The sequence below is a fragment of the Boleophthalmus pectinirostris genome, unplaced genomic scaffold (assembly GCF_026225935.1).
Source record: "Boleophthalmus pectinirostris isolate CB_2022bp ecotype Guang Dong unplaced genomic scaffold, ASM2622593v1 HiC_scaffold_5, whole genome shotgun sequence".
In the NCBI taxonomy this organism is placed as follows: domain Eukaryota; kingdom Metazoa; phylum Chordata; class Actinopteri; order Gobiiformes; family Gobiidae; genus Boleophthalmus; species Boleophthalmus pectinirostris.
Genome location: NW_026571404.1, coordinates 36,731,864 through 36,744,229, shown reverse-complemented (window position 1 = coordinate 36,744,229; position 12,366 = coordinate 36,731,864). Strand labels below are relative to the sequence as shown.

Sequence of the window (12,366 nt, the reverse complement as noted above, 5' to 3'; positions counted from 1 at the left end):
GAGTGACACAGGCTGCTGCAGACTCTCACCTTCTACTGTTGTGTTGTCCTTTTTCCACACAGATAATGGTATTCTGCAGTGTGTGGGTGGTGTTTTATTTTAAGAGCGTACATACTCATACATATACTGTACATTTAACACTCAAAATCCAGTTTGAAATGTAAGTATCATGACAACTAGGACAGTGTCAGACAGAAGAAACCTGCTCTTCAATTAAGCCGGGCAGACACTGTGCGATTTTTGACCCTTTCTGAGCCGATTTTTCACTCATGCGACTGTTTTGGACAGGGGTGCTCAATACGTCGATCGCGATCTACCAGTCGATCGCCAAGGTCGTGTGGGTAGATTGGACTCGGTCTTGTCTCTCACTCGAGGTCTGACACTCAACAAGTGTGATCATATTTCATTACAGCCGCTGCTGTTGGTAATAAACTTGTAGCGGGTGCAGGAGCGTGTGGGGCGTCTCAGTGCAGCCTGTGCGCTCATTTGAAACCCGCGGAGACTCTACGGCGCATCACAAACACACACGCTCCCTATGCACGGCTCGTCTGCGACAGCGTGTGCCCTCGTGTACCAGCGTGCATCACAGGGCAGGTTCAACTTCCTAAACATCCTACCTGTCCATCTGCCTCACGTCAGCACGCCGCCCCTCGCCTTTTCACGCTCTCGCTCCTTCCTGCGTACAGCCAACACAAGCCCCTCCCACAGTGCGGCTGATTAGAAGAACAAGACCAAACCTGAAGCAAAAACCAGTCTAAATTTGTTCCAGTGTTGGCACAAAGCAGGTCTACAGCATAGAGCGGATCTACAGAACAGACCTACTGCCACATTTGGCTGAAATTTGTCTAACAAAAGTGACAAATGCATCTGTGTTTGTCACGATGTGTGTTTGGTTTGGTAAACGTGCAGAGGCTGGTAAATATCACTGCAAAACCAGAAAAGAATGAAACTCCAGTTTGGAACTTTAAAAAACAGGTTTAAAAATCTTCCTTCACTTTTTTCACAGTTTTGTGTAAAGTGCCAGAGGAAGTTTTCTTAAAGAAGAGGTTCTCAAACTGTGGGTGAGGGTCCAAAAAAGGGGCACAGAGTGTTTCAGTGCAGTTTGTTTGGCTTTGTATTAGGTCGATCATTTTGACTTGGTCATTTTGTAAGTAGCTCACATGTTGAAAAGGTGTGAACACCCCTGGTTTTGGGGATCAGGCCGAGTTTTGGCTTCATCGTGTGTCATGTTTCGTGTTGTAAACATGGTAAATGGTAAAGAAAACCGATTTATACCTCACAACCAGCTCCTGATCGGCACTCATAGGTCGCAAGAATATCAAACTAGTTCCATGAGCCGATTTGCCAGAATCTGTCAGACTGAGCATGCGTGGACACAGAAGCAGAAGCAGGACATGAGGTTGTGGAGGACGATGTCGGGCCAGCAAGCGTTTTGGACACAGGACATGGAGGCGCAGTTAATCGAACAACACAGAACACAAGTTTGGTGAAAAACTTGATGCTACTTACTACCAGTTCCTTCTGAAAAACTGACAACCCGTACTGCCCACGTCTGCCCAGCCATTTCTTTGACCATATTTGTCGCCTCTTCTTTTTGGGCTTGGCAGCATGTCTATTTTTTGTCTAGATCAGTATTGTGTCTCCAGACGTCCGTGGTTTTCTTCTTTGTGGTTTTCTACTTCTGGAACAACTTCAATCGTTAAGTGAACGTCCAGTGTGCTCGGGCAGGTCGCATCTGAGCATCGGTTTGTATAGTGTGAGAACATGATTCGTGAGCTGTGAACTTTTAAACCCTGTGATTTGGTTGTACAGTTTAAAGCTGGGGCTGAGTGACACCACCGAAAATATCACACAGTGTACACCCGACATTAGTCGACTAAAAGAGGGTGTGACTAAAGCTCTCAAAACTATAACGTATCTCTGTGTATCTGAACAGGCTACAACTACAGAGGAGTTCATCCAAAAACAACTATTTATACAAAAGCGCTCGGAAGTAGTGTAAAAAATCCCATCCTCCCATTTCTATAAGACACCATTCACTCTTGGATGGAACAAAATTTTTCCACATTTGCCTTGGATGAAAAAAAAAAAAAAACTTTGCAGAGTAACTCCTCTTGAGAAGCTGAATTACCAAAAAAGCAGTGCTACAATGACACCAAAACATAAAAAAATTGTGAAGCCAAAACTGTGAACTGAATGGCACAATTTATTGATTAAAACTGTGTCAAAATATTGTCTTGTTTCGTTTTTATGAGCTGATTGTGACATGTCTCATCTTGTAGAAACTGTGTCTCATCCCTTCCCTAGTGTCTTACATCAAGCAGTGACAGTGTGAAACGACCTGAGATTCCATCTGCTGATTCATTCGTTGTGTATGTGCGTGCGTGCGTGTGTCAACAGATGATGTAAAGCGAATACTGTATTTTCCGGGCTATTAGATGCACTCTTAAGCCTCCAACCCCATCAAAAAACGACTGCGCGCCCCACAATCCAGAGCGCCCCATACACGAATCCACTCGGGTGTCCCAGCACGACTTCAGTAAACTACAAAGCCGCACCACCCGCAGAGCACACAAACACACGGAGCAGACAGCGACCCACAGCCACACTCATCACTCCACGAGGACGAGGAACGGAACGGAGGAACGAACCGAAAAAGCGAGTGCAATGTGCCACTTCTAGACACAACTGAACAACTGAGTCACTGCGAACACGCCGACAATCCAGCGGTCCCAGAACAAAGCCCAGAGTCACCGTGAATGTGCCAAACAAAGTCCCACTGACCCATCCAACTGTTGTGTTTCGTTTAAAGTTCGGTGCAGTTTATTTGTGAAAAAAGTTCAAAAATAGACCATTCAATGACTGTGCGCCTTATAATCCAGAGCGCCTAATAGTGCAGAAAATACGGTACTAGAACTGCACAGTGGACTTGTAAAGCACTATTTCTTGGTTATACTATGACATGTTTGACCCTGTTGTTTGTGTGTGTGTGGTCTGGTGCAGGTGCTTCTGGGACGTGGTGCTGGCCTTCCCTCTGGAGCTGCAGAAGAAGCTGCTTCACTTCACCACAGGCAGTGACCGAGTGCCCGTGGGGGGTATGGCCCACCTCAACTTCAAGGTGTCCAAGATCGACGTCTCCACAGACTGGTACGTCACCATCACTGTCACGCAGTGAAGTCCACATGTGCGTTTTTTACTGAAGAGACTGTCCTGTATGAAGAATGAGAACTAACATATATTAACATTCACACAGACAGTGGCTCCCTCTTTTCTGCTTCACTCGAGGAAAAACTAAAACTAAAACACAACACTACCCACGCCTATGTTCAGTTAGGTTTTATTTTACACTTCCCTTTTTTCCTTGTACCAACATCATAAATTAAACCTAACTCACTGTAACAACACATACAGATACAACAGACAGCAGATAATTCAAACATGCTGCGTAACTAACACTAACTCTCCTGTGTAAAGACTGTTTTATAGAGGCCCATTGTAAAGTCAGGTTTATAAAAGAGTCTTTATCCAAACGCAGGGAGCAGGAGATAAGTCACATTAACAGCACAAGTGGGTCAGGTCACCACAGGTTCATGTGGTGAGGAGTTATCAGCTCAGGAGAGGCTCAGGAGTGGTGTTACACTCAGACTACACTGTAGACTGTGTGTGTAGACTGTGTGTTGACTACAGGCACGTGTGCTCTTAGACACACACACAGACTGTAAAACACAAATTTCACTTGTGAGGATAGAACCTGACAGACTGATGTGTGTGTGCAGCCTCTGAATGGAGTTCCACACATGATTATTCTGGATGGCTGTCGCAGCAAACGACATGTGCACATTAGTGTTACAGCACTCACCTTTTGAACATTATTAGTACAAGGTAGAGTTTGTTTTGTAATATTTCTAATATTTAGATCATAATAGTAGTAAGTAAGTAAGTAGTTATTTATATAGCGCATTATTCAGTATTACTCATTCACTCTATACCCAGTGATGGTAAGTTAATATTGTAGCCACAGCTGCCCTGGGGCAGACTGACAGAAGCGTGGCTGCCATGCCAATCGGCGCCAACAGCCCCTCAGACCACTACCATCACACACACACACACACACACACACACACACACACACACACACACACACACACACACACACACACCACTTTCATACTAGGCAATGTGGGTGAAATGGCTTGGCAGTTTTTGTGACTGCCCCCCATCCCCCCCCCGGCCCTGCTGAGCTTCTGAGATCTGACGGGATCAAGCTTTTTACAAGCTGATATGGCTAATAGTCACAGCTGATTGAAGCACTCATCTGCTGGATCAGATTTAAACCTTTGTAAGGAAAATACAATTTCATATTCATATTTTACATCAAATTTTATAAGCTACTGCAGATTTTTGAATACCCCAACTCTTTACAAAATGTAATTGTAACCATTAGGGGTTGAACAAGACATAATTTTCACAAGATGAGACACAGCATGTGATTAGGTCCACAAGAACAAAGAAACAAGATGAGTTTTTGACATAATGTGGTGTAATAAATAAGTAGTGCAATCCATTTCACAGTTTTGACTTCACTATTTTTATTTATTTTATCTAATACTTTAGCGGTCATTGTAGTACTTTTTGGAACTACAGCTTCTTTTTGGTCTAAGGTAAAGGTAAATTCACAGGAAAAGAACAAGATCCTGTCCCATCCCTAGTAATTATGATGAAAACTGCAGTAACAGCTCTGCCTTTCCTCACAGAATGGACCACACTAACATACACACCTCTTGTCGTTGTTGTCTTTTGCAGGTTGCCCATTTCTCACACGTGTTTTAACCAGATCTGCCTGCCTCCGTATCGCACCAGGAAGGAGCTCAAACACAAACTGACCATCGCCATCTCCAACGCAGAGGGCTTTGGACTGGAGTGACCACAATGACAAAAACAAAACATTTTATTTATAACGAACGCGCAATTTTTTCGACAACTGCTTCAGACAGGCTCAAGACGGCGACCGCTGGCTTTCTCACAGCTACAGTGAAGGAGTTTTGCACATGTGAACAGTTATTCTAATGTTTATTCTAAAGACTTTCTGGATGACGGGACTCGAGCAGGACGGAGGCCGAACGGAGTTTTGCAGTGTTGGTGTATATGATTTTTGAAATGATTTTTGCGTATGTTGACGTTGTGTGGAGATGTATAGAGTTTATTTAGTGTTTGACATTGTGGCCAAACTGAAGGCTGCAGCAGGAGAAGGGCACTGCAAAAAAGGAATTATGACATGAGTTAAAATGACAATTTTACTCTATTTTTTGTTCTAATGTTGTTTCCTCATCACAAACAGACCTGGAGTTGGGATTAAGCAGCGTTCTAACATGGCATAAAAATCTGTGTATCATGCGTTTATTTGTTTTTCAAAATAAAACCAAAAATAAGGAAACAAAAAAAACAACAATTTTATTCATTATTTGTCTACAAAACCAAAATGAACCAAGACTGAACCAGGATAAAACGGGACTGAAACAGGACTAAACCAGGACTAAACGAGGTCTAAACCAAGTCTAAACCAGGTCTAAACCAGGACTAAACTAGGTCTGAACCAAGTCTAAACCAGGACTAAAACAGGTCTAAACCCGGACTAAACCAAGTCTAAACAAGGACTAAACCAGGAGTAAACCGGTCTCAGTCCCGGTCTGGTCCTGGTCTCAGTCCTGGTCTCATTTCTGGTCTGGACCCAGTCTTAGTCCTGCTCTCAGACCTGCTCTCAGACCTGCTCTCAGACCTGGTCTGGTCCTGGCCCAATCCTGGTCTCAGTCCTGGCCTCAATCCCGGTCTGATCTTGGTCTCAATTCCGGTCTGGTCCCGGTCTAGTCTTGGTCTGGTCCCGATCTCAGTCCCAGTCTCAGTCCTGGTCTGGTTCCGGTCTCAGTCCCGTTCTGGTCCTGATCCAGTCACGATCTCAGTCCCGATGTCAGTCCCGGTCTGGTCCCGGTCTCAGTCCCAGTCTTAGTCCTGGTCCTGGTCCTGGTCTGGTCCTGGTCTGGTCCTGGTCTCAGTCCAGATCACCCTACAGTCTACGCAGGGGCACCTCTGGGCCCGCGCTGACTCTCAGTCCTGGTTTAGTCCAGGTTCAGTCCGGCATCACAGTTTAAGCCACGTAAACTGGAAACAGCCGCTATCCATTTTTTCCATTTTTCATTTAAACACAAAATCAAAGAGAAAAAATACTGAAGAAAATAGTTATTTTTGTTTTTATTTTGAAAAAACGAATGAACAAATGATAGATTCATAAAGGTCACAAGAGTCAATGTTGTGTAATACAGGACTTTTAAATTCAGAAAGTTTCTCTTGATTTAAGGGACAAATAAACATGTATTCAAAGGCCTATATTTGTTCCTTTGTTTCGATATTTGTTTACCATTGTGTAGGTTCCATATTGTGATGGATCAATCTCAAAAACCACCTCAAAGAAAAAAAACACTCACAAAAACATCCTGGAGTTGCATTTTTAAAAGTCCTTTATTACACAAACTCGTGAACTTTACTTTCTTTTTTGTGTGTGAAGTTTTTATGTTTTTGTATATTTCTGGAGAATATTCTCGTGCGGTGATGTAGGTTTGTGGGCGGAGCATTGCACAGAACCTACAGCGAACCGTAAGGAGGGTTTGAATAGGACTCAGGAGAGATTGCGAAATTACTCAAACATACATGGATGACTCTAAAACCTCTTCAGACATGTTTATGATGAGGGAATAAAGTTATAACGTGATAGAAAGCTCCGGAAAGTCAGTTTTGCATAATACGTCTCAGTTAAACTCTTCCTTTTTTGCAGTGCTCCATGTTAAAGTGGATCAGAGCTGTGCGTGGACAGTTCGGTGATGTTTGTGTGTCTGTTATATTTTCAGCTTTGTACTTTGCCTTTGTGTTGTCATTGGACCAAAGTTGAGTTGTCATGTTTTTTCTGTTGTGTTAGATGCGTGCTAGATTTCAGAAAGATTTGATTTGAGAATAAACTGAGCACATTCTTCTCTGTGTGTGTCGTGTCTGTGGTGTTACAACAGAAATAGTGGTGAACTTCTCCTCTAATTTAATGAAAGAGTTGGATTAACCAATCAAGGACAGGCATGGTCATTCTCATAGACCATTGTTTCCCAAAAACTCAGGTGGGTCGCAAGAGATTTTTTTGGGGGGTCGTGTGGGGATGCAGGTCCGACGTGATCAAAGTAGGAGGCAGATGACAATAAAAAAGTGTCTTTGACCAGACAAAATTTATTTTAAAACAGACTTCTGGAGTTAACGCAAAAGAAAGTACAAATAAACAGAAAATATGTAACTCACATCAAAAGCACCAAACAATCTACACCAGGGGTCTCCAACCTGTAGCTCTCCACCCCCTTTCAAGTAGCTCGCCAAGGGATTTCTGAATTATATGTATTGTCCTGAATAACTCAAATGTGATGAATTAAATGATTGTAAATCTATCATTTTGATGCCTGACTTTGTGCACTCATAAATAAATCATGGTTTATTGTCTATGTTTTATCTAACTGTACCCCATCTAAGTCTTCTCATGTCTCTTATGTTTACTTTATTTCCTGTGACCGCTGAAATTAGTAGCTCTCTGGAATATTCGTTTTGTAAAAGTAGCTCACCTGAGGAAAAAGGTTGGAGACCCCTGATCTACACAGAAATCTCTCCCCTCTCCCCTAACTTCCAACAGCAGCTTTACTTTACACCTCGCCCAGCAGGAAGTACCTCCCCCAGGTCACTTTCCAGGTCACTTTCCAGGTCACTTTCAAAGCAAAGCGAGGATTTCTTTTCCTGGGCCTAAGTCCCCTTTCAAAATCAAAATGTTTATCATAAACTAATGTGAATTTAAAATGGGACAAAGGCCCACTTTGTCCCAGGTCACCTTGTCACGATCTGCATGTAGGTGTGAAACATACAGTCCTGACACATGAGAGTGAATCTCCTGTCCTCAGTAGGGTCAGTGTTTCTGTGCTTATTCCTTTCACTACTACATATATGTGGGAATTGTGATTTTCTGCGCTCACAAAAATGAAGACAAATCACAGAAACAGACTGAACACTGCATCTCCTCCTGCACCAGGACTGAACACGCTACAAAAACACACACAGGTCCACCTATCTCTTTAGAAATGTTGGAATGTTAACATAAGACATGTTTTGTATAATTTCTAATCTTTTTCAAATTATTTTATTGACTATTTTGTTCCAATATTGCTGGTTCAATTGAATGTTGAAAATGGGCAACATTTAATGTCCAAATAGGCGACTTCTGGATCCTTTTATTGCTGCTTCAGTTTTTCATTGTTTAAAACTTCAGTAATACAAACTGTTTAGAGAGAAATGATCAGTAATGGACAGTTCACCTTTATTTTGTGATTTACAAATATCTCTTGACTTGGGTCATGAAGCTTTGTAACTTTTAAAATATGGGTCCCCAGAAAAACAGTTTGGGAAACACTCATACAGTCATAGAGTGTAAATGGACTTAGCAGATATGAAGTTCACATGCCGGCACTGCTGACACCCACTCCAGTGACTTACACTTGAAATACTGTGGCTCCTGTCTGGAACTGCTGCGGTGAGTCTCGTCATTTTGATCTTAAAATGTTCATGTTAATCCTCACTACATGACTCTGGTGTTTTTATTTCGCTATTTTGTCCATTTTAAAATGCTATTCATAATATAGAGCCCTGTAGCTACTTGAATTAAGAGCTTAGTCCACTTTTTTCTGATACTTCTTTGTACATTCTGTATCAAAACAAATGTGGCTGATTATGAGGGGAAAATAGGACATGACATATATTGCACATAACTTACCAAACTCAGTTCATCCTGGGACGAGAGAAATGTCATTTTGGTCATAATAGACGATCAGTGAGCTCCTTTGTTTCACACGCGCCACTGAAATAAACAAATCTAATTGTCTGTCACATTTTGTTCTGACCCGAGACGAGGCCGGGGGAGTTGTGTCCCTGTGTATCCCTCTAAAACTGGGATCTCTAACCTGTTTCCTCCAGTGAGCTTCTTTTAACAAACACAAATGCCAGAGAGCTGCTCATTTTAGTGTTCGCAAGAAACTGAGTACATTTAAACCCCACAGCAAGTCTTAGATAGAGAGAATAGTTAGACGCCTACAAACCACAAACCATTATCCATTTATTGATTTAGTTAGGCATCAAAATTATATATTTACAATGGCAATTAATGCAATTATTCAGCACATTACATATAATTCAGAAATCCCTTGGTGAGCTACTTGGAAGGGGGTGGACAGATACTGGCAGCTCTCAAAGTTGGAGACCCTTGTTCTAAAGCAATTTCACAACAAATACATGTTTTTTCTTTTGTATATGGGTCCGGTTACCGACATGAGTTTAAATTTTTTGTCAACAACTTGAAAGAATATCCCAGGTTTAACTTGACCCTGTTGGAGTGTAACTCTTTCCTACATTCTGATACTTTACTTATTTCAATAGTCCCTCTAGTTTCTGAATAAGAGACATTTGAATGTCAAAAATCTGCCCCCGTTTCCCTCCGTTACCACTTGAACGGAGGAAATGAAATATGCAGCACTTTTTGGGCAATAAATACAAACAGTGATAACTCTTGGTTCTCACTTCCATATCCTTTACAAACTGGTTTGAATATTTCATATAGTTTTCTACCATATGGTACAAGATTAGGTTGAAAAACCTCTTTTTTGACTCATGAGATTTTTTATGAAGAAAGGCCATGGTAACGGAGGGAAAAGTAACAGAGGGAAAATTGTGCAAACAAGTAGAAGGTGCAGGATTTTGTCAGCTTTTTTCTTCTGAATACTTTAATATTACTTCAAAATGAAAGGAAACTATTTCTATAAAATATGTCAGTCCTTCCAAGCTAATTTTTTTCATTTTAAATTTTTTTTTTTTTTTTTTTTTTGAAAAATCATGTCCCTTCATCAACAGTTCAAAGATGGAATAACACAAGATATGATGAAATACATCCATTTATTTACATGATTTGCAGGTCTTTGAAATTTGGGAAATAATTTTTGTTCCATGTTTCATACATGGTCTGTTTAAAACATATGAAATTTTAGAACCAAAAATGGTACAGAAAAAGGTCAACAGTTTGATAAACTAGAGTACATATGTATCTGTTCAATACATTTTTATATCAGATGCATGAACTTGAATTTTTGGCCTTGTGTTTACTTCTGCTTGACTGGGCCCATATGTAATAGAATTGATGAACAGTTGATACAGTTTAGGCCACAGTAATTAACTATTTATTTTAAGTAAATATATCTTTTGAATGTCGTCAAAAAGTTGTCAAAATGTCACATAACAGGAAGAAGAAAGAAAGTTTAAAGAGAGTGATGTAATTCTGTTTCTGTTCTTGATGAAATCACTTTATACCATGTTTAAAAGTCAGAAGGTCAGTCCAGTACATTCTAGGACTTTGAAATGTCTCTCAGCAGTCCTTCTTGAGCACAGTCGTCCCCCTGTCCCGTCTTCTGGAGCTGTGTGGGCCTCATGTTCCTAAGCAACCCCACAGTGAGCCCAGCATTCATCTGCTTCTATAGGCTCCAGCACAGACGTTCTTTTCATGACTGTCACAGGCCGTGCAGACGAGACTTAAATGGGCTGTATCTAAAATCTACTTTTATCAGCAAAGTCATTATTTTGCTTCTGAGTAATTCTTGCATGTTTGAGTAATCCGGTAATCTCAAGTCATTAAAGATAATCTGCTAGTTACAGGAAATGTTCCCATGAAGAGGCGGGACCTGAGTTGAACAGAAAGTCACTCGACCTGTTTATAATTATTCACCCGTTTTAAGGTTAAGGTGACCTTTACTGTTCCTGTTGGGAAATGTGTCCTTTGCATTTGCATTGATTTTAGATCAATAATGGTTTATAATTAACAACTGCTTTATCCAATGCACTATTGCACTATTGACACGTCTCAGTCATATCACACTGGGGAATGAGGATGATCTGCATGTCATCTATTGACAGAAAGTTCAGCAGTTACCATGGAGACACAAATTAGAAAACACAGACAAAATGTTTGAAGATGGTTTGTAACACATGAAGTCATTGAAGTAACACATTTTCAGGAGTCTGTGATCAGTATAAGATGGTCCTGTTTAGGTCTTTAATTTTCAACAAAAAGATGAAAGTGACTAACTGAAAACTGTTGACTAATGTGTCAGTTAGTTCAGTCTGGTCCTTCTGGTCAGATTGTGTTAAAATAAAGCTCCGATGAAAGTCAGAGCTAAAGATAGAGCAGTGCTTTCAGTTAGCGTCACCTCCCCAGAGAATGTTGATGATATCAGATTCTAAGTATTAATTGGTTTAGGTGCACTATGAAGTTTTTCTGAAGAAGGGTCTTTGTTTGCCTAGAACTGGGGAGGGCAAACTAAGGCCCAGGGGCCATATGCGGCCCTTTACTCTTTTTAATCCGGCCCGCTGAACTTGAATAATAATAATAGTTTTCAGTGTTTTAAAAGTAATTTCAATAAATAGCAAATATTGTGGGACTCGAAAGACAGATATTTTGTTGTAATGCTTTGTAATGATGTTTAATTATGGGATATTTCAATAACATGGGATATTTTTTTCTCTTATGAGGTGGATTACCAAAAAACTCCATCCATTTGACCCTGGTCCAACCCTTCCATCAAATTTTAGAGCCCTTTGTGACCCATGTGTCAAAAAGTTTGCCCACCCCTGGCCTAGAATGTCCCACAGTATATTATGTTTTACACTGGAAATACTGATGACTTATTATTCATTTACCGGGCTGACCTGGTCTAGATGATCTGACGCGTTTCAAAGTTGATCTAATTACAGGACCTGATTTTACTGAACCATGACTGCAGAACATGTCCTAGACTCATACTAGATTGTTGGCTCCACCCAATTAGTCACTTCTGTCACTCAAATATTACATCATGACAGACTAACAGTCCTGTGGGACAGTCACAGTGACACTTGTTCCCACGAATATTTGTAGTATTTCATCAGTCAACAAAAAGAAGCATGAAGTGTATACCTTGTACTATATCCTCTTTTAGTGTTTCTGTTTTAAATGTTTTGAATGGCAGTGTTTAGAGAGCATTAATATGATCCTTTTCCCATTTGTTAAACATAAGTTGCATAGGCTTAAAAGACGACACAGTGGGTTACTCGTTGGATTCAACACATGTCAAAGATGTCGAACAGAAAACGTAAAGAGAAAGGAGGATGGGAAAAGGTTAAAGACAAAAACGCTACAGTAAGTCACTTGGAAATGAAGTGGTTTAGGTGTAAGAAGAAGTTCATCTTGTATAGGGTTGGGTATTGTGATATACAGGC

General features: G+C 40.9%; 1 protein-coding gene across 1 annotated transcript in view; it reads left to right on the top strand.

The window, feature by feature from the left end:
• The window catches only part of hectd2 (HECT domain containing 2), a 162,058-nt gene extending 155,054 nt beyond the window's left edge, over positions 1-7,004 (top strand). The window contains exons 21-22 of the mRNA XM_055163099.1: positions 3,004-3,147; positions 4,804-7,004. Of these exons, the coding sequence (XP_055019074.1) occupies positions 3,004-3,147; positions 4,804-4,924 (265 nt within the window). The 3' untranslated portion in view covers positions 4,925-7,004. The remainder of the gene's footprint in view (positions 1-3,003; positions 3,148-4,803) is intronic.
• Positions 7,005-12,366: the final 5,362 nt, after the last annotated feature.